The sequence below is a fragment of the Nerophis lumbriciformis genome, linkage group LG01 (assembly GCF_033978685.3).
Source record: "Nerophis lumbriciformis linkage group LG01, RoL_Nlum_v2.1, whole genome shotgun sequence".
In the NCBI taxonomy this organism is placed as follows: domain Eukaryota; kingdom Metazoa; phylum Chordata; class Actinopteri; order Syngnathiformes; family Syngnathidae; genus Nerophis; species Nerophis lumbriciformis.
In genome coordinates this window covers 42243214-42267028 of record NC_084548.2, presented here as the reverse complement: position 1 = coordinate 42267028, position 23815 = coordinate 42243214, and the positions used below count along the sequence as shown (strand labels likewise).

General features: G+C 40.6%; 1 protein-coding gene across 1 annotated transcript in view; it reads right to left on the bottom strand.

Moving 5' to 3' along the window:
- The window catches only part of plxnd1 (plexin D1), a 166851-nt gene that overhangs the window by 47789 nt on the left and 95247 nt on the right, over positions 1 to 23815 (bottom strand). Inside the window, exons 14-19 of the mRNA XM_061982171.1 lie at positions 23159 to 23264; positions 20027 to 20166; positions 16153 to 16332; positions 15856 to 15940; positions 15509 to 15778; positions 5238 to 5387 (exon numbers count right to left, since the gene is read on the bottom strand). Coding sequence (XP_061838155.1) covers positions 5238 to 5387; positions 15509 to 15778; positions 15856 to 15940; positions 16153 to 16332; positions 20027 to 20166; positions 23159 to 23264 — 931 coding nt within the window. The remainder of the gene's footprint in view (positions 1 to 5237; positions 5388 to 15508; positions 15779 to 15855; positions 15941 to 16152; positions 16333 to 20026; positions 20167 to 23158; positions 23265 to 23815) is intronic.

The window sequence follows — 23815 nt, the reverse complement described above, 5'->3', positions numbered from 1 at the left end:
ATAACAGGCTTGATACCAAAAAATCGCCAACAAAAAAACGTTTTTTTAATGTAGAATGTTTCAAGTCTTGCCAACAAATTTAATGAAAAAAGCCTTTAATGACAATGTTACAATTTGTTCAAAAGCCGGACTCAGGTAAGCTATGTCGAACTGTTAAGCAATGATAAAATGGGGACACAAATATGTGATATTTGCACTAATGCAAAGCCGCACCCACAAATCAGTTGTTCCGACACAGGTGCAAGGAGGAATGTGAAAAATAGCCCGACTGCATGGAGCAGCAGGAGTCACATGCTCTGCCTAACCAAGCTGTGACAAGAAAAGGACTTTCACTTCTGCCTTCTGAGGAGTCAGCAGGATCTCTGTTGCCCCTCCTTACATCCTTCCCTCTCCCCATCCAATCCCAACATTCATACAACGAGATAAAAAGCCTCCAATCCTCACACCAAATCCCTTTTACACTAGTTTTCCTCTCTCTGGGGCTCCCCCACATCTTGGCGGCGAGGGGCATTTATTTACGCTACGAGAAAGAGCGAGCGCCTTCTTGCAGAGCCTGCATCATCCAGGCGGGGTGTAATGGAGGGTAAAACGCCATCGTTCCATGTTCCTGTTTCGCTCGGGGTACGAGAAACTATGTTTCCCCTTGTCTGCTTACGCTGCTCGGCTGCACTTCAGAGCCAAGCTAAACACTGGCTTGTAAAAATAGATCTAGCCTTGGAAAGAGAGTGAAAAAACACCAAAAGGCCATGAGCGCCGCACCAAGCAAACGTGTATAGATTTATGCAAATATAGCAACACAAAGGAGCAGAAGACGCACCCTGTGATTATGTTCATGTCAAATGTCATCCTCACTGCTATCATGCTCTTTGAAGAGGTCACCGCTTCATGGTATTTGACCTGTGACCTCGCTTTGTGAGTTTGCAAATTGCCAGTGTTTATTCTCAGACAATGGTCGTGGTTGTGGAGCAGCAAACATGTACACAACAAAACAAATTAATCTATTTCTGTGTGGGAAAAAGCAAATGTTTTTGCAGTAGCTCTCTAGTGACAGACTGACATATGTTTCAGAGCTATTTCAGCAAACCACTCACATTCAGGGGCTTATTTAAATATTGATGAATACTTTCCCCCTTAGAAACAGAGCAGGCTGCAGGAAAGCAAACAGCAGGGACAAGAAAGTGTGAGTTTATCAGTACAGCAAAGGGAGGCTGCACTACTGTGACGCAAAAAATGCATCCTTCAAGAAATATTTATCATATAGGATATACGTTTGAAATATATATTCTGTGTGAAAATAACGAACGCCATTAAAAGAATATTAAATGACACCAAAACGCATCAATTGAATTTGTTTTAATCAGACCTTAAAGTCGTCCAGCAGCTATGAAATTATAAAATGATGTTGCAAGGGAGGATGTTTGATAAGAAATTATCGTGTTCGAGCCTATTATCGAATCCTCTTATCGAACCGATTCCTTATCGATTCTCTTATCGAGTCCAGATAGGTTGTTGTATATGGAAAAAAACCCCACAATATTTGGTTTAACAAAAGCTCACTTTTATTATAAGAAAAAAATAAAATCTAATAAATAAATACATATTGACTGTTACCCCCCTAAAAAAATAAAATAAAATAAATAAATATTGACTGTTGTTACCCAAAGTATATTAAGTGGGATTTTTCAGAAAAACAAATATATACAGTAACACAACCTGTCTCTGTGATCACTATAGGTGTATAAATAATAATATAGTGTTAAATATTGGGCACAAAACTGAAAATAATACAGCTCTCCAAAAAGTGCACTTCTGCTGCTATTTGACATAACTGTTATGATGCTTTGACATTTTTGCACTTTATTTCTTTATTGAAAGAAAATTCTATGAAGAGAAAAGTTGTTTTCAAATGTGGTTACAATGCTAAAAAATGAAAAGTTAAAGCTAAAAAAAGAAATATACTTTATTGAGTTAGCATTATTTCTTTATAGGGGGAAAGATGTGATGATATGAGCTAGGGAATATAACAACTACACTACCCAGTATGCAATGGGAGTGACCAGCATGCGCGGTAGCCCCGAAAAGTGTTGTTGCATGTCGCCACCGACAGCTAAGAATGAGGTTATGAGCACGCTGTGAAAGTCAAGAACTCAGCCAACACGCCTCGTCTGCATTATTTATAATTAGACAGACAACACATATACAGTGTGATTTTGTTTTGTTTACAAAGAAAGAAAAACAAAAGTTAAAAAAGGGAGATCATGTCATGTATGTATGTGCTGCGGTTGCTTTAAGAACGTTGCGACAGCTGCCGTAAAGGAGGTGCGTTGCTAGCCTGGTTGCTATGTTTCCGGTTGGTCGTAAAAGTGTTCGTCATGTGTTTGTACGCTACTCAATCACTCAAATTATTCATTGGATTATACCTTTTGTTTTGAACTTCATTACACCTTGGAGCGCTTTTTCCGGTCCATTTTTTTCCTGCTTTCGCTATCTGCGCCTAATGACTGAGCTAGGTGACGTCATTTCTTGTGATGTCCCACGGGGCATTTCTGGTCGGGACGGGATTCGTTCCCAGGGATTCGAATAAAGAACCAACTCTTTTTCTTTACTATAGTGGTCTCGATAACGGGTACCGGTTATCAAACAGTGATTCGAGTCCGAGGACTCGGTTCTTTTCTTATCGAACAACCGGGAAAATCGGTTTCGAGTATCATCCCTAGATGTTGCTGAATAAACTATATGTCTAATATTTTTTTATTTCTGCTATGTTGAAGCCTACACGTAGGACGGAGAATTCTCTGTCCATCGTGTCTTTGTAGCGCAAGTGCGGCCCAGAGGTCATTTTCGGCCCGCAGCAATTTTTTTATTGGCCCTCGAAATGTTCTCAAGATTTTAAATGAATTCATTATCAATGAGGTATTGTAGATATAACACTAACAACTATTTGCTTTTTCTCCTATAACGCAAATTTTTTTTTTAACTAGCTTAGCATATTCCACATTGAATTGGTTTCAGCATATTTAATGTAATTAAAGCTGTAATGCAAAAAAATTATCAAAGTGGCCTTTTTTCAGCATACATTCCTTGGTGGAAAACGTTTGGACATCCCTGCTCTAATTGTATCAGAGATAAACTAGAGACAAAACAAACACTCCAGTGAGGAGTCAGAATCACAGCCCGACCCGTGTGTCCACATAAGCAGATTGTATCATATTGATAAAGTGTCTTGCTAAAAATGGCAGGTTGATTGATAACGGATTAAGGAGATAAAGCACATTACCCCGATTAAAAGCTGCCGTAAGCCAAGCATGTGTAATGATTTTATGGGTGCTCATGAATACTGACATATTATCAGTGTGGGTGCTGACATTACATTTGCCCAATTTGGTATTTTTGGGTTTACAACTGATGCATGTCTTCAGACAGCTAACAACCTGTCAGATGTGTGCCTTATTTACCATTTATAGCTCAAAGAATCATATCATTCTGAAAGGCTCACTGTGAGGCAGTAAAAACATCTGATTGATCCCAGCCAATCAGCAAAAACAATGGCATAAATTATGACACAAATGTTGAAATGATTATAATGACATATCATCAAAACATTGGGGTTATTAATCGAACAATAAATGATAAAGAAGTCGATAACTTTACCGTCATCGATAAAATTCCATGTCGCCATGTGTTTGTACTTTTCCATCTCTGACTTTCAAACAGGGTGCTAGAGGGTTCACTCTATGCATCGCTCTCGGCATCTGAGAATGTTGTGTAAGGATTGTGCTCTATAAATAAACTTGCCTTGCCCTGCCTTTATTCATTAATTAAATCTAAATGAACGGAGTGGATCCTCTTGTCAGTCATCCACAATCTTTGTCTCAGTGGGTGGAGGCGTGACCGCTATCTTACACGCACATGATTGTCTCTACTCGCATTAAGAAGCACTGTGAGGTATCAAAAATCAGGAGAAAAAAAGATGATTGCAATATTGGGAATATTTCAGCTTCACACCCAATGAGAAAGATTAGCCCATCAACATGGACGAATGAGCAAGTATGCCATTTTTTTAGGATAATTAAAAGTTATTGACCTTCCAATTACAATAGTCCATTTTTTTGGTAAAATCTAAATTCATTGCATATGGAAAAAATACCTCCATTATCATTTTTATATATTATAAATAAATTTTTGCTTAATTTGGTCTCAAAATAATGCTGAAAATAATATTGTTTATTAGCAATAATATGTGGGATAATACATTGTCCAGCCAAGTTTGCTGCCTGGGTCTAACGGTTATCTTATTAAACGTATAGTGATTAAAAATTAGACTAGATTATGTTGCATTTCCCTGGATTATGATATCTTGAAACATACAAAAATACTAGAAATGTACTAGGAGAGTACATATACTGAGCATGTGATGCCCATTGAATAATGTTAATGAGCTTAAAAAACTTGGGTGACTTGAGCTTTATATTATCCAAAATGTACAATATAGAGTTTGGATATTCTTGCCATGACATAGAAAAAAAGTAATCCCTGAATGATCCTTAAACATGTCAAACATCATTCAAAAATAAATGAGCTTGCTGGAACGTGCTTGCATATAGAAGAAAATAATCCCTGAAGTTGAGGATGAGGATTTGGTTGAAAACTTCAAAAACACACTTGTGTCCAAATCGGTTGTAGGCTTTGAACCAATAGCCTAACTATGAGCAACTCTGGAGGCACCAGATTAACATTTATACTGCACCAAGTATGCAGAGTCTATTATTACCATATGTGTATTTTGTAGTCATTTGTTTGTTAGATAGTTAGTTAGCTAGCAACGTAATTCAAAAGGAAGGATGTTCATGAACATTTCAAGAAATGTCAGCAATGGGATAAAGAACACGTGATTAGGTTTGGGGGTGATCCACATAATTTCTGATACTTTACGTTTATGTTACAAAGCTCAACTTCTCTTTGTGTGTGTATGCTAGCCCACCCGCCTCCACACACAGAGACAAAGAGAGTGATTGACTGACAAAAGGCTGACTCCATGTGATTTTGAAAGTCAGAAATTGGATAAAGAACAAGTGATTAGATTTTGGTGTGATCCAGATCACTATTTGGATTCAGGATTTTTAAAAAGGATTATTTATTACACACTACAATAAGATGAGTGACCTTCTTAAATGACCCTGCAACAATGTTGAACTGCATAGTGTGTTTGTGTGTCTTCTTCTTGCTTGCATACTTACAGTGACGGGCATCTCTGTCTCACGGGGGCTCAGTAGGCCGCTTATGGTGCAGTGGAAAAGCTGGTCATTATGGAAGCTGATGTTACAGGGGTACGGGCCAATCATCACAGAGTATTCATCTGGCATCAGCTCCAGATTGCTGGGCCCTTTCTGCGACAGGAAGGAACACAAACACCTGTCAGTCCAAGTGAGTTACGAGATGCCTGGGGGCCTCAGACAGGGTAAAATTGCACGGTGGTTAATTGCACTCCTAAGCAAGCTGAGGCGGCCTTGTCACGTAGCCGTCACGCAGGGGAGGCCAGCAGACGTTCGTCCAGTCTGGGCTGAAGTTCATCTTAAAGCAGCAAACAATCCCGCTAACTCTCTCACATGGAGTAGCCTCGTCTACACAAACAAATGTGCTGACAGCGACCCTGCACCTGCCCAAAATAACTTTCTCAGAACCTTTGCTGGAGTTTGTTGGAAAACGCGACATGGCAATTTCTATCAAGCAGCCGCCCTCAGGTCCACCTCCTGTGTCTATCAACAACAATGCTAAATGCTTCACTAATGAAAATTGTGAAACTTTTGAATAAGTGAGTGAATCCACAATCATGTATTATAAAATAAGAACAAAGCAACACAATGGTTTGAAATAGGCCCTCAAAATAATTTGGCTTGTACTGTTACCTGCCCAGATCACTTGCTTTGGAGGTTTACAACCTTGGTGGACCAGCCAGGACACGCAAAGGTTGGTTAGAGTTCAGACATTGTTCAGACATTATTGCATGACCAAAATGAAGACATTGTATTATCAAAAAAAAAGTTCTGTTCACACATACACACACAACTTCTAAGGTCTTTAAGTTTAGATGCAGTGTACTATCATTAGAACCTTTCTCCTAAGTAGATTATTAGAGGATGCAATTTAAACAGACAATTAAGAGAACGAATCAGGATATCGCCTGTACAGTACAAAGGCGTGTGTTCCCAGTGTGAAATTTAACACTCAAGCCTTACTTCTCCCACACTGTCATATTGAAAGTGGTTGAGCTGTCAGACAAGTATGGGGTACTGTATGTCATAACACACACTGAATATGATTCTGTGCTGCCAGATCTACATAAAGATCTTCTTGGATGGAGCTCAACTCCCAATAGCTGATGTCATGTTGTGCCTCTTTAGACAGTAAACTCAGAATCATACCAGAGAGCTTCTTACTGGGAGGAAACAGTGTCCTTACTCGAATAATCTCTATTATCTACAGATCTGTGCGACACTGCATTAAATGTTCTTAAGATGGCATGTGTTGTTTATTGTCTGAGCTGTCACACTTTTCACCCCCCTTCATATTGTTTTGTCTCACACTCACAGGAAGATATAGATGACTTTCACTCGTGTCCTGAAGGTGTTGTTTGGAGTGACTGTCAGCTTTTCCCGCTGGGGGACACATAAGCCCCTTTTCCACCCAGAAACTGTATCCTGGAGTTTTCACACCCACATCGTCAGGTAGGGCTTTTTGAATACCCACAACATTTATGTGGGGTTTGCTGATACGTTTGTACGATTACTCCGAGTACAGCTGTTATCTAATTTACTATTGTTTTGATTTGTCATTTGTGCAACAACATGGAATTAAAAGAAATAGGTTTACCGCATATGTGGATGGAGCCTGACATGCACACTGTGTAGAAACTGCGATAACAGTTTGAAATGTTCAAGAAATCCATTGACTCGGGGCTAATCTGTTATTACTGTAACAAAACATTGACGTTCCATTGTGCTTTTTACTTATGAGTTAAGATGATTTACAAAAAGGTTCCTGGAACCTTGCTACACTGAACACTAGGGATGTACAAACCATATGAGTTGGGAAATTGTGTTAGATGTAAATATAAACAGAATACAATGATTTGCAAATCATTTTCAACCCATATTCAGTTGAATATGCTACAAAGACAACATATTTGATGTTCAAACTGATAAACTTTTTTTTTTTTCAAATAATCATTAACTTTAGAATTTGATGCCAGCAACACGTGACAAAGAAGTTGGGAAAGGTGGAAATAAATACTGATAAAGTTGAGGAATGCTCATCAAACACTTATTTGGAACATCCCACAGGTGAACAGGCAAATTGGGAACAGGTGGGTGCCATGATTGGGTATAAAAGTAGATTCCATGAAATACTCAGTCATTCACAAACAAGGATGGGGCGAGGGTCACCACTTTGTCAACAAATGCGTGAGCAAATTGTTGAACAGTTTAAGAAAAACCTTTCTCAACCAGCTATTGCAAGGAATTTAGGGATTTCACCATCTACGGTCTGTAATATCATCAAAGGGTTCAGAGAATCTGGAGAAATCACTGCACGTAAGCAGCTAAGCCTGTCACCTTCGATCCCTCAGGCTGTACTGCATCAACAAGCGACATCAGTGTGTAAAGGATATCACCACATGGGCTCAGGAACACTTCAGAAACCCACTGTCAGTAACTACAGTTGGTCGCTACATCTGTAAGTGCAAGTTAAAACACTCCTATGCAAGGCAAAAAACGTTTATCAACAACACCCAGAAACGCCGTCGGCTTCGCTGGGCCTGAGCTCATCTAAGATGGACTGATACAAAGTGGAAAAGTGTTCTGTGGTTTGACGAGTCTATATTTCAAATTGTTTTTGGAAACTGTGGACGTCGTGTCCTCCGGACCAAAGAGGAAAAGAACCATCCGGATTGTTATAGGCGCAAAGTTGAAACCCAGCATCTGTGATGGTATGGGGGTGTATTAGTGCCCAAGACATGGGTAACTTACACATCTGTGAAGGCGCCATTAATGCTGAAAGGTACATACAGGTTTTGGAGCAATATATGTTGCCATCCAAGCAACGTTACCATAGACGCCCCTGCTTATTTCAGCAAGACAATGCCAAGCCGCGTGTTACATCAACGTGGCTTCATAGTAAAAGAGTGCGGATACTAGACTGCCCTGCCTGTAGTCCAGACCTGTCTCCCATTGAAAATGTGTGGCGCATTATGAAGCCTAAAATACCACAACGGAGACCCCCGGACTGTTGAACAACTTAAGCTGTACATCAAGCAAGAATGGGAAAGAATTCCACCTGAGAAGCTTAAAAAATGTGTCTCCTCAGTTCCCAGGCGTTTACTGAGTGTTGTTAAAAGTAAAGGCCATGTAACACAGTGGTGAACATGCCCTTTCCCAACTACTTTGGCATGTGTTGCAGCCATTAAATTCTAAGTTAATTATTATTTGCAAAAAAAAATAAAGTTTATGAGTTTGAACATCAAAGATCTTGTCTTTGTAGTGCATTCAATTGAATATGGGTTGAAAAGGATTTGCAAATCATTGTATTCCGTTTATATTTACTAACACAACATCTAACACAATTTCCCAACTCGTAAGGAAACGGGGTTTGTATATCGTTAGGATTTTATTGAGACCGACACCAATATCAATATTCCTCATTGGTATTCTTACCGGTACTACATGTGATTTATGTAAAGAAAGATGTGAAAAAATGTATTATTTTATAGTATTATTAGTAGCACAAGAGATTGTACACCAGCAACATCATGATACAACATCTAACAGCAGGGAAGTATTTTTCATTAGCACCTGCTAATCAAATAGTCAACTATGTTTGCAGTGCAAGGTGTATTGCAGTTGTTATGTCATCATTTTGTAAAGATCACACAGATCCATCACTGTGGTTCTATTCATTATAATTACTCTCAGTATATCCATTCATCCATTTCTACCGCTTCTCCCTATAATAATATTTAAAATAACAGTAATTAAATAGTAAAGTAAATGCTAATTTATTGTATTCATGTTTATTCACAAACATTTAACGTGATATAATGTAGCAAATATATAGTATAAATCAATACAATCAATTAGCATTTAGGTGGGTGTACAAAAAAATGTGTTATTCATGTTTGTGTTGCACACAGACCTATTTGAGTGACGGACCGGATGGCAGCATTGACAGCTACCGACGTATACGTGTCTGTGTCGTGTGTGTACTATATAAATAAAAAGACCCAGTGATTATTTAAAATGTTTACTTTATTGAGTGGATTAATATTTGCCTTTGAATTACTGGATGATGAAGAGGCGTTCACTTCAAACTGACACTAACGCTTACTAGCGTCCATGACTTTGGGAACTAGGAGGAAACATTGTAGTTTTACAAACTTTTGTGTGGTGTTGTCGACAACACTTGAACTGAAAGTGGCAGCGTGTCCCAATTACGATGGTCAGCTGGATAAAAAAAATACTGATAGCAGTATCATTAGTTCAGAATCTTAATGGTCTTCCTAGACCGACCCAATCAGGAACCAATACCAAACAATACTGGTACACGTATAGATCCCAGTAGGCCACAGGAACCTTTTTGTTCCAGGAACTATTCTTACCAAAATCTAAAGGTTCATGCACATGTGGTGCAAAAGGGTCTTTGGTTGAGCACATAATCTATCAGAGATAGTGGGTCTATAAGAGCTTCAAGTTTTTGTGTAATCCTGTTAATAATAGAGCTGTTCCTCATCTGAATTTCCTTAACGCTGAGAAGCATGTCTCTCAGGGTGGATTTATTTCAAAATAACTGAGACAAAGTAGGTAGTTTGGTGCAATAGTCGATTGAACGATTAGTGCTAAAGATAACAATGGTGCAAATTCCACAGTGAGTCTAAAAGTGTAATAATACCTAACAACTTCTGACTGAAAACCCTTGTCAGTTTTAACTTTAGCTGGAGCTTATTTTAGGGGATCAAGGACAATCTGGGAAAAACATCAGTCCAATCCTGGAGCAAGACGATATTCACAAACTGACAGGGTGTAAATCACAATATTGGGAATAAAATCCACAACAAGAAGGATATAATGATAGTTTTCTTCTGCCATCACAGTCCCTTAGGCTTGCATGAACAGATTGCAAAACGTTTTTTGTTCATCGCTCCCTCAAAGTTCCATTTAAACAAGCTTCAGCATTCCTTTGTGTAAAAAGTGCTAAATGTAAAATGAAGCCTTGCAGACACTTCAAGTCTTATATGTTTTTTTTCTTTTGTTCAACAATCTGATAATGAAGTGAAAATCAAATTGTATTTCACTGTTTGCTTTCTCCGCAGCCAAGTGGCTGACGTGAGGCTTTGATTGTGTTACTGTTTGTGTTTCTAGCCATTTCTTTTTATTCCACATTTCTCAGCAATTAACTTGGCGACCAACACGTTGGGATTACCAACAGGGAAGAAGGCCAAAATAACAAAAATAAGAGCCAATTTGGATGGAATTGCAATTTCCCTTTTTTTTTTCCATAAAAAGGCACGACAAGTGAGGAAGTGTGTGTATGTGTGTGTTTATCCCGACTGTGTTTCCTTGCTTTGATTACACCCTCAGGGCCCTGTCCTGTCTCCAGAGCAGGATGCCACCTCCCAGGTCTCTGTCAACAAATGCTTCCGAACACACACAAAAATGCTGACACAAAGAGCATTACGTTATCGTACCAAATATAATTTTAAGCATCTTGTTAAATACCCCATATTTAACACTAAAAATCAAACTAAATAATCCAAAAACAAAACCAACTGAAATTCAATCTTACCTCCTTATTAGTAGTGGTGGTTGACAAAACGTTCTTAATAATCAAAACACTCTCTCTTTCTCTCTATCATGCTACTGCCTACAAGTCAGCCACCGGTGGATTTCAAAGCCTTAAAGGGGAACATTATCACAATTTCAGAATATTTAAAACCATTAAAAATCAGTTCCCAGTGGCTTATTATATTTTTCGAAGTTTTTTTCAAAATTTTACCCATCACGCAATATCCCTAAAAAAAGTTTCAAAGTGCCTGATTTTAACCACCCGTCCATTTTCCTGTGACGTCACATAGTGAAGCCAACACAAACAAACATGGCGGAAAGAACAGCAAGCTATAGCGACATTAGCTCGGATTCAGACTCGGATTTCAGCGGCTTAAGCGATTCAACAGATTACGCATGTATTGAAACGGATGGTTGTAGTGTGGAGGCAGGTAGCGAAAACGAAATTGAAGAAGAAACTAAAGCTATTGAGCCATATCGGTTTGAACCGTATGCAAGCGAAACCGACGAAAACGACACGACAGCCAGCGACACGGGAGAAAGCGAGGACGAATTCGGCGATCGCCTTCTAACCAACGATTGGTATGTGTTTGTTTGGCATTAAAGGAAACTAACAACTATGAACTAGGTTTACAGCATATGAAATACATTTGGCAACAACATGCACTTTGAGAGTGCAGACAGCCCAATTTTCATCAATTAATATATTCTGTAGACATACCCTCATGTCAGCAGGCCAGGGAAGCTAGGATCGATATTCTTCTCTTGATCATCTTCGGGACGGTGTGAGCCAAAACATCCAGGGGGTTTAGCTCGCTCGTCTGCGCGAACAAACTTCCGCCATTGCTTGCCGTGCTACCGAGGTCCTTTGTCCCTGAATTGCTCACACATTCCGGCAGATTCAATGGGGGTCTGGCGGCAGATTTCTTTGACTTTATCGTTTAAAATGCATCTGCTTTGAGTGTCGCAGAATATCCACACATTCTTGCCATCTCTGTCGTAGCATAGCTTTCGTCGGTAAAGTGTGCGGAACAAACGTCCAATTTCTTGCCACTTTCGCATCTTTGGGCCACTGGTGCAACTTGAATCGGAAAACAGTCGAAAAAACGGAAAATAACAGAGCTGATTTGACTCGGTGTTTGAGAAAATGGCGAATTGCTTCCCGATGCGACGTCACATTGTGATGTCATCGCTCCGAGAGCGAATATTAGAAAGGCGTTTAATTCGCCAAAATTCACCCATTTAGAGTTCGGAAATCGGTTAAAAAAATATATGGTCTTTTTTCTGCAACATCAAGGTATATATTGACGCTTACATAGGTCTGGTGATAATGTTCCCCTTTAAAAAACAGGAAACAAGAGTTTTCCATTCAGGCAGGTAGTTTCCTGCTGAGGCCTCATCCTGATACAAACATGTAAAGAGAAGGCAGCATCATCATAAGACGCTGCAGTGAGCATATCACAATGTCACACACAGGGTTGCATCGGGCAGCCTTCTGGGTTGACTGATCTGTGTAGACAGGTGCCTGCATTAACCACAACAACGCAGGAACGCGGGATGCCCTACTGAGCTGCCCCACGTACCCTCCTTCTCCCATCGCCCTACCGCCATCTCACTGCAGATACCAACATGTCTCAGAGGACGCGTCCTTTAATGTGTTTTACTGCCGCTGGTTCATGTGAATATGCATACAGGAACAAGAAGCCCTGCAGTGGAAGCAGCCAGGTTTCCAGCTGAGCTTCCTTTGCAGACAAATAATAAACAGGATACATTTTCACTCACTTCAGTGCATGTTTATTATAACTAGCTTTGTCCCCTCTTTAGTTATTTCCTACTTTCTTCTAACTTCAACCATACATTAATATTTTCCTATTTTTCTGTTTCTGAATGTGGTAAGTGGCACTTTCTGACCGTCAACCCAAGATTTTCTTCCAGATTAACGTAAACCTTTTTGACAGATAATTTCATGTATTTATTGATTTTGACAAAGTATCTAAACACTTCCTTGAGTGCAACAATATCAAATCACTTTCCTGCAATTCAGGGCGCGTTCACACTTCCAGTAGTAGTTGAGGTATAGCACTCACATTTGTATTTTTATCAGCGCAAAAAAATGCTCAGTAAAGCATACGAATGAAGTCGAGCATCGATTGAACAATGTATGCGAGGAAAGCCACGCCTCCAAAACAACATGATCACATACATTAGAGGGCCTCTCTAATGCTGACAACATTGCCACTCATTCTATAGTTCTGGTATCTAAAAATGGTATCGACAGGTACATTTCTCCCCACAATAGACACAGTAGTGATTTTAGGCTTGTTTTCTAAAGAGTTTTAGCACATTTTGAAACGCCCACTGTTGGCCTGCATCAGCTTGCTGACGTCACCTGCAGAAGACTGGGGGCAATTTCATATTGTGTAGTATGTGTTTTTGTAGCATCATCCCCAATTATGACATTTTTAAACAGAATTGGAAGGAATTTTCTAAATGTCTGCCAGATGCGTTGTTGCAGGTTGAAGAAAAAATACATTTCCAATGATGGGAATATGAGGAAAGTAAGCACCTCTCCAATCAAATACACTCATGCAAAATTGGATGGACCAAGCGAGAGGAGTGTAATTTGCAGTGATAATTTGAATGATTCTGACTTCGAAGAAGAAGGGATTTGGTCGGCGTTTGGATGGAAAAAATGTAAAAGACTTAAGCCAAATGAGATCCTGAAAATGAGGAGCACCCTTATAATAAATGATAAATGGGTTGTACTTGTATAGCGCTTTTCTACCTTCAAGGTACTCAAAGCGCTTTGACACTACTTCCACATTTACCCATTCACACACACATTCACACACTGATGGAGGGAGCTGCCATGCAAGGCGCTAACCAGCACCCATCAGGAGCAAGGGTGAAGTGTCTTGCTCAGGACACAACAGACATGACGAGGTTGGTACTAGGTGGGGATTGAACCAGGGACCCTCGTGTCGCGCACGGCCATTCTTCCACTGCGCCACGCCGTCCCTTCAGGGAAAAAGACTACGTTTGAACCTGCTGAAGAGCAGACCAGGTGCTCAAAAACGAGAGAAAAATAAGGTAAGTTGCTAGTATTGTATTTTGCGTCCTCTTCTACTGATGTTCTCTTCAAGACGGTGAAAGAGCATGAGGAAACACAGGCTATGGTGCCTGTGGAATAGGTTATGGAAAAGCAGGTCTCAATGGGAGACAGGTCTGGACTGCAGGCTGGCCAGTCAAGTACCCGCACTCTTTTACTATGAAGCCACGTTGATGTAACACGCAGCTTGGCATTGTCTTGCGATTAGTTTATATTTTTTTTGTGCTCATAATGTTAACCATATCTGTTTAAGAAACAACAACAAAAAAAACATGCAAAACATGTTAAACTATGTGACATCTTTAGATGATGTCATTCTAAAACGGAGTGGCATATTGAGTCTAGCGATGGAAAGGGGGGATTAAAATACAGTTAGTTACAGTTACTCAAAAGCCAATTAATATTATGGGGAATGACTGCCAAATTCAATTTCAGCAGCAAAAATACATAAAGGGATCATATTATAATTTGTTTTCTACATGTAAAAAGCTTATTTGTACATTTGTAACATTTAATGGTGGTTCTTTGGTCAAAATTTTGCATAGATTATGTTTTACAGACCGTTTTGAAGCCACTTTCTGACCTTCTCTTCAGGATGTGCTGTTTTGTGGGCGGTCTTATTTACGTGGCTTCACTTAGACTGCGTCTTCTCCACGTCATCCATGTTGCAGTTTTTAGTGCTTCCGTATGGAGTCTATTATCTATTAGAAATGGCAGGATGATGTATGTGCATGTATGAGCCAGTCTGCCCCACAGTAAGAAGATAGAGAAAAATGAAGATCTTATCGACTACAAGGTCGGACTACAATAGTGGACTCGCGCAAAGCTCTTTGGGTAAGCTTCTACCATATATGGAGATATCCGCTGACGTCCCATGTTGGGAAAACGTCACAAGATGTTCCAAACAGCTTGTTCGGAGGAAGTATAAAGGAAGACAAGATTGTATTATTAATATCTGCGCAATGCCTTCATGGTTTGATTTCATATTTTCAGGACTTATGCACATCCCAAATACACAAAAAGGTTAAAAAAAGTTGATTTTGCATAATGGGTCGCTTTTAAAACTTTTTGTTTTCAATGCTACAGTTTTACCAGCTGAGATGTAATGAAGAGGATGGCAATTGAATGAAGATTTCCCAAAAAGTTTCCCATAGATTTGCAGCAAGGGGACTGCGTTTCTGATGGCATAACCGAAGCAACACAAACCCTTAGTTGAAAAGATCCAGGTATGTGTAACTAATGTATTTATGCTTCCACCTGTCCAGTCCTGGTTTCAGTGGACTGCATTCACACTTGACTGAACAGAACGTAGCCTACTAGCAGAGCAAACTGACTAGAGTTCATTTTAAACTGAATTGATGAGTAAATATATGATTAGCTCACACTAGGGCAGTTATCATTTGATATTTTCTTTATATCAACATAAACTGGAAAATACAACTTTGGAGTTGTACTTTTCTTGGTGTCATGGAAATAAATGATGTATGAATATGAGCTTGCAATGAAGGGTGATGATTTGCTTACTGCTCAGCAAGCAGCATGCCAGTGAAACACTAATTTGACTCACATTGATGATGAGTGTCAGTTGCTCTCCTGGGTGATGTTTAATCAGTTTCTCCTTGTTGGCGGTGAAGAACTGAGGGTCCTCCACATATTCCAACTGGAAGTGACCTTTATGCAGCTCACCCTCCTCCTCATCCATCTCATTATCAGAGGAGGAGAGGCGGTCTTCTGTGTAGAGAACGCCGTTCAAGTAGAACTGTATCGAGGTCTGCTGGGACAGACTGGAAGACGGGGACGGACATGTGATCATGGAGGGTGAAAGAACAGCACATTGCTGGAAAAAAGAAGAAGATGAACACGTATGAGGGGATGTTGAAATCATGTTTTCATATGGTGTGGCTGGTGACTCACAGTTTGTCCAATTCCCAGCACCTGCATGGTGACACTCTGCACCAGGTCAAAGCCCTGACCTACCACTGTGATGGTCCTGCCACCACTGCAACACACACAGCAGAGCAAATCACATTCAGGATACATAACAAAAATGTGACATACTGTTATGCAATTACTAAGAAATAAATAGACAACCACACATACGGAACATGCCACTGAGAACAGCTGCTCTGACACAGACTATGCGAGTGGGAAAACACTGCAACAGGAGGGAGTGAGAACTGGTAATCAAGCGGGATGAGATGTTTCACCAACCTGAGGAAACTCTTATCTGGCTTGATGAAGCTGATAGTGGGGTTCTTCTCATACAGGTATGTGGTGCTCAGTTCCTCACTGTGACAGGCGACGTTCTCAAATTCCACACACACCACCACTGACTCACTGGTTGCCTGAAGAGCTGGAGGCATGGTGCACTCAATGGTGTCATCAGTTTGTCTAAAAGAGGGGCAGGGAGACTTAAACACGGATCCATCCCTCATAAATTGGATTCATTAGTTTTATAAATGTGTCCATCAGAACATCTATTCCATATTTATGGTTTTAAGAAACACCATTTTTAAAGTCTTTATTTGCAAACACTGTTATGAATATAGTCCCTAACATACCTTTCCCAGCCAAAACATTATGATGACATGCTGATACAAATATAATATAATGATAACACAATTTTGTATGTAGAAAAAAGTCAAACCGTTATCTGGGTTGAAATTCTGACTTACTAAGTTTTCCAAAAAGTGGTTTGATACATGAGGTAAAATAAAGACAAATTCCAGTATCTTTAAATAATGACTCATGAGGACTGAAGCATTTTGGGCCCTATTCTTCCGTTTGCATTTAAGTGTTTTTTACGCGCTTGAAGTTACACACGTTTCTTTTATTCATATTCTCCAATCCTTGCCCTGCCCTCCCCGTGTAAGTGGCGCCCTTGTGTTTAAGTCAAGAATAAAGGTAGTAGCCTCATTAATAATGAGGACGATTTTGCCACAAAGTTTTCTTTGGATGTGTGAAAATCATGCAACAGGGAGTTTTACTAAAACTTGTGAATATCATTGAAATATGTGGAAAAGATAACACTTTAAATTTGAAAAAGCTGTATCAACCAGGCAGCACTAGATGTCGTATAGGGACGGCGTGGCGAAGTTGGTAGAGTGGCCGTGCCAGCAATCGGAGTGTTGCTGGTTACTGGGGTTCAATCCCCACCTTCTACCGTCCGTTGTGTCCTTGGGCAAGACACTTCACCCCTTGCTCCTGATGGCTGCTGGTTAGCGCCTTGCATGGCAGCTCCCGCCATCAGTGTGTGAATGTGTGTGTGAATGGGTGATTGTGAAAATACTGTCAAAGCGCTTTGAGTACCTTGAAGGTAGAAAAGCGCTATACAAGTATAACCCATTTATCATTTATTTATTTATATGTGTCGATGTAGGTTGCGTACGCATACTACAACATGTTCTTATTCCTGACTGGATGTGAATATTAATCTGTAGATGAAAGTTTTTGTTTCACTTGTTATTATAACTACCCTGATCGTTTGTGTGATGTTTAAAGCAGGGGTCCCCAAACTTTTTGATTCGGGGGCCGCGTTAGGTTAAAAAAATTTGGCCGGGGGCCAGGCTGTATATATATATATATATATATATATATATATATATATATATATATATATATATATATCCATCCATCCATCCATCTTCTTCCGCTTATCCGAGGTCGGGTCGCGGGGGCAGCAGCCTAAGCAGGGAAGCCCAGACTTCCCTCTCCCCAGCCACTTCGTCCAGCTCTTCCCGTGGGACCCCGAGGCGTTCCCAGGCCAGCCGGGAGACATAGTCTTCCCAACGTGTCCTGGGTCTTCCCCGCGGCCTCCTACCAGTCGGACGTGCCCTAAACACCTCCCTAGGGAGGCGCTCGGGTGGCATCCTGACCAGATGCCCGAACCACCTCATCTGGCTCCTCTCGATGTGGAGGAGCAGCGGCTTTACTTTGAGCTCCCCCCGGATGGCAGAGCTTCTCACCCTATCTCTAAGGGAGAGCCCCGCCACCCGGCGAAGGAAACTCATTTCGGCCGCTTGTACCCGTGATCTTGTCCTTTCGGTCATAACCCAAAGCTAATGACCATAGGTGAGGATGGGTATATATATATATATATATATATATATACATATATACATATATACATTGTCTTTATAATCCGTTTTGTCATTTAACATCAATTAACATTGATGTTCATCAACATTTAACATTGTCACGTTATCGATTGGAAAATTAATTTTTAGACAATATGATTTGCCTGAGCGGCTAGGAGACACCAAGAGTAACAAGCAATAGAAAACGAATTAGAAAGGAAAGATTTATAAAAAATAAAAAAAATCAATAAAAAAAAAAAAAAAATCAATTTGGGACTTCCTGTGGGCCGGATTTTGGATGCTGGGGGCCGGATCTGGCCCGCGGGCCGTAGTTTGGGACCCATGGTTTAAAGTTATGTTGAGTACAAATGATTGTGAAGCCGTGACGCATCAGGATGAGCTAATGTGTTTGTGTGTGTGTTTTTGTGTGCGAGTGCTTGCGAGAGGGAGTGTGACAATAACTGTCAAAAAAATATATATATATTATCAATTGATAGACGCTACATTACATATGTGTTTGCTATTAAATAGTCAAACAGTTCAATGTTGGTCTCACCAGCCAACATCGTTATATGCATTGAAAGTCCAGCATGATGTCCAAACATGGCCGACATACGAGGACACCTTCCGCTGTGGTCACACTTTCCTTCTCTTCCACTCAGGAACTACTTGATAGTTAATTCAGAGTGGCATTATGTTCCTTTTATCCTCATTTCAATGGACGTTTTCCAGGCATCTCAAATGAATTGCAAAAAAGTTGGCACAGGGGCATTTTTACCACTGTGTTACATGGCCTTTCCTTTTAACAACACATTTGAGAACTGAGGAGACAGATTTTTGAAGCTTTTCAGGTGGAATTCTTTACCATTCTTGCTTGATGTACAGCTAAAGTTGTTCAACAGTCCGGGGTCTCCTTTGTGGTATTTTATGCTTCATATTGTGCCACACATTTTCAGGTCTGGACTACAGGCTGGCCAGTCTAGTACCCGCACTCTTTTACTGTTGTAAGATGTGGCTTGGCATTGTCTTGCTGAAATAAGCAGGGGCGTCCATGATAACGTTGCTGGGATGGCAACATAAAGTATGTTGCTCCAAAACCTGTATGTACCTTTAAGCATCAATGGTGCCTTCACAGATGTCTAAGTTACCCATGCCTTGGGCACTTTGAACTTTGCGCCTATAACAGTCCGGATGGTTCTTTTCCTCTTTGGTCCGGAGGACACGACGTCCACAGTTCCCCCCCCAAATTTTTTAACACTTTTACACTTTTACACTTCCATCTCATGAGCTCGGGCCCAGCGAAGCCGGCAGGGTTTCTGGGTGTTGTTGATAAATGGCTTTCGCTTTGCAGAGTACAGTTTTAACTTGCACTTACAGATGTAGCGACAAACTGTAGTTACTGACAGTGGTTTTCTGAAGTGTTCCTGAGCCCATGTGGTGATATCCTTTACAAACTGATGTCAGTTTTTGATGCAGTACCGCCTGAGAAATCGAAGGTGACGGGCATTCAATGTTGGTTTTCAGTCTTGCTGCTTACGTGCAGTGAGTTCTTTAGATTCTCTGAACCTTTTGATGATATTACGGACCGTAGATGGTGAAATCCCTAAATTCCTTGCAATAGCTGGTTGAGAAATGTTGTTCCTAAACAATTTGCTCAGGCATTTGTTGACAAAGTGGTGACCCTTGCCCCATCCTTGTTTGTGAATGACTGAGCATTTCATGGAAGCTGCTTTTATACCCAATCATGGCACCCACCTGTTCCCAATTAGCCTGTTCACCTGTGGAATGTTCCAAATAAGTGTTTGATGAGCATTCCTCAACTTTCTCAGTCTTTTTTGCCACTTGTGCCAGCTTTTTTGAAACATGATGCAGGCATCAAATTACAAATGAGCTAATATTTGCAAAAAGTAACACGGCCAGAATCCGCAAAGTTGCGCACATTTTTTCGCTTACAGGTAAGCACATGGGAGAATAGGGCTCTTGGTGATTAGTGTAAAACCACTACTCACTCTGTGATGGTGCATTCCTGCGTGTTGTTGACCGTCACTCGAACCTGAGAACCGATGCCCAGGTGTTCCCCATTGATAGTCACTCGGGTTCCCCCGGCACGAGAGCCTTTTTTCGGGTGCATGGAGAGCATCTTTGGGACCTGGATGTAAGGAAGAGGAAGAACATTTACTGTCACATACAGCGGAAACCTGATATACGAATGCCTGTATTTGCGTCCTTTTCGGTTTACGAACCTTTACATCGCGCCAAATATGCCTCTGTGAGCGAACCATGTCTCGGCGTACGAACACTTCATTCATTAATTTTGCATGTCGCTGGAAGCCATCGGGGGCTGCTGTTTTGATGACATCACTTTCTGTACACGCGGGCATTGCCATTTTAAAGAAGTGCGGCCCCCTATGTCATATCCTGTTTATATATCCTGTACACACAGGTGCGGCCATTTCAAAGATATTCGACAGCGAGTGGCACTTCTGACGTGTTTATTTCCACAATTGTCGTACCTTGCGCCGGTCAGAGTTGTGTGAGCATGTCTAAGAGATCACTTTGTGTGATCACAAACGCTTTAAATGCGTCCAAACTCTCACAGTCTCACTGTATAGTTTCAAGTTGCTAGACAACTGTGTTTTGGCCAGTTAGCCTCCAGCTTGCGGCACTTTTAGTTCAAGGACTTTATCAGCTAAAGGGGATCTGCAGCAAGTCTTTATCTGTGATGAGACGGAAAAAGATGACACACCGGACCTTTATTACAGCAAAAGAGAAAGGACTACTGGGAAATAAGTCGATGAAGGATTGCCACACACTGCTAGTTTGTGATAACGCTAGCGATGACTACGTGAAACTACTGCTCGTTTATTAATATGAAACTCCCAGAGTGTTCAACAATGCCAAAAATAAGGTAAAATTATTTTCCTTGTTTTGTTTTTTATTGTAGCCACATGGTGGTAAACGTTTTGGAGCGCATCATCAAGACTTGTGTGCGTGTTGACATTTAAGGTTGCTGTAATGTTGTGTTGTGTGGATAAAAAAGATATTGAGCCTTTATCCCTTTGTTATGTTGGTGTTTTATATATATATATATATATATATATATATATATATATATATATATATATATATATATATATATATATATATATATACAGTATACATATATACATATATATATATATATATATATATATATATATATATATATATATATATATATATATATATATATATATACACAGTATACATATATACGCATTATAATGTCTTCAAAGTGTGTGGTTTTCAACTAAAATAGGGACTTTTGTTAAGGCTAGAACCAATTATTCTTGTTTACATTGATTCTTATAGGGAACCCTGCTCACTATATTAACTTTTCAGTTTACGAACCATGTTCAAGAACCAATTCCGTTGGTAAATCGAGGTTCCGCTGTATAAAAACGGAATGTGGTGCAAGGAGGCAGCACACAAGGAAGTGTATCCAGAAAGGTGGATGTGCCTTGCTCAAGGCTACCACAAACACCGCTATCTGTCCAGCAACCACAATTTGCTCCATAACGTATTTTCCGGTCCATAATGTGACACCCTCTTTTTCTTAGGCCAAATACTTGGAGACTAATTGAAAAGCTCCATACCAGTGACGGCCTTAAAAGCTTGTCACTTGTTAGTAAACATAGGTCAATGATTATCAAACTAGGGCTCCAACTAGTGGTACGCCAAAGAATCACTTGATTAAAGAACAGTGTTCTATTTTCCTAATTTCAAACACAGTGTTACTGTTCAAACTATGCGTAATGTTCTAGTGTCCAAAAATATTAACCACACTTGTTGAATAAAACCTCTGCCTTATTTTTAATGACAATGTAGTCCTACTATGCTACTGTATTTTAATGTTGGTCATTATGGTGGTAGTTGGACAGCCAAGTGTTTGGTGAAAAAAGTTTGAGAACCATTGACAGGGGTCAACAAATACACAATTAGGAGTTATGGGTGCAACATGTGTTGTGGGCTTTAACGTCTATCCGCTTTTATTGTTACCCTGTGGAGGGAAGTCCAAAGTAACAAACAGGAGGCGAATGGCTGTATAGAAGCCATGACACATAAATACATAGGATATGTTTTCAACAGTTTCTCTTCTCTCAAGCTCGAGAGACAGAACAACTTAAATTGTGCTGGTGGCTCATGAAGCTGACCCAAAATAGAAGTTTTCCTCAATATCTTGTTTTGTCATATTGGCTTACTGCTGACTTTAACAACAAGTGAATATGTGAAAAAGAAACTTGAAGCTTGTTTTCACACACAGACACACACACACACAAACAACGTGTATACACACACACACAAGTTGTGAGGTGAAGATGAATATCCAGCTCTGCAGCTATCCAGCATCAGCATCAGCATTCCGGCTTCGTCCGAACCCTCTACCCCCTATATGAACCTCGCCTCCGGGGGAAAGCTCTCATGCTCACTGACAGGATTCACTTCCTAAGCGTGCTCATGGAGGAGACCTATTGTATCTTTGGGCGCCTGAGCGGGTGCAAGGAGGCAGATGTTTCCGTCCTGAGGATTGAGGAAGGAGATAGAGGCAAATATCCTGTCTCCTAAACTATTTCCCCTTTCTTCCACTCTCTGGCAGTCAAAATCTTTCAAAGCCGAAAAAGGTTTAATGTTTGATGTATCAAGTAAAATCTAGAGCGGGGTCATTTATCTAAAACTTGTCGTACCTAGAGCTTGCTCCAATGATGGACTTCTTCAGCGTGACTGAATATTAAAATAAGAAGACCCGAGGGGTCTTTATGGGTATTTCCACTCCTGAAAACTCCTGTACTGATGGGAGCCAGCGTGGGTAGAGGTCAATTAACACAATGCTGGCGTGCTCGCTTTGACCGCTGAGCACAGCCGGCGGACATTATTTGTTTTTACTGGCAGCCAGTGCAGAATGACAATGGTGCTTAGTTGCTGCTCAGATAAACGTTTGAAGATTCCCACACACTTGCATTCTTCTGAGCCATAAACCGCATCTGTTAACACTCAGCTGACTCGCTGGGGACGTTTCTCTCGGCGGGGAGCGGGAAACAAGAGAGATGAGAATAATGCAAAGGGGCGAGAGGAGAGCAAAGATCAGACGAGGGAATACTTACTAAATATGAAAAGCTCTCCTTTGACGTCCCTGTCCCGCTCTGATCCACGTCCACTTGGACAATATCCGTCTTGTCATGTGTAGCTCTCCCAGTGACACACACCAGCCTGCACAATTTAAACAACACTTTTCCATGTTTCTTATATTGGCAATAATTCAGCCTGTCTAACAATGTTAATGAAAACAAAGAGAAAACAATACAAGAAACAGGAAGTGGGGTTAGGATTGCACTAAACGAAGGCACATGACTAATGTTGGACACCGGCGCTTATGAACTCATTCATCAAACCATATTATATTTACATGTGGAATCCAATAAGCTGTGCAATATTAAGAGATGTAAAGTTCACAGCACCTCGGACCAGATGTGTGCAGCCACACAGGAGGCTTGTTGGCTAGCCTGCTGGCTGTGATTAAGCCTTGTGTCATCAGTGTGCACTCGTCTAATATTAATGACACCGTGCTGCACCCAGGAGCAACAACAATGTGGGGGCAACCCTAAGACAGCTCTGCTGGGGTAGGAGAGAACAAACATACTTCCGAACTCAACCCGCTCTCAGTTTGACACTTTATGGGCTTATTTAGTCAGGTGCCTGGTGCTTCACTGCTTAGAGATTCTCAGCGCGGGACCGCATGATTGACAGAGGAATTGTGGGGG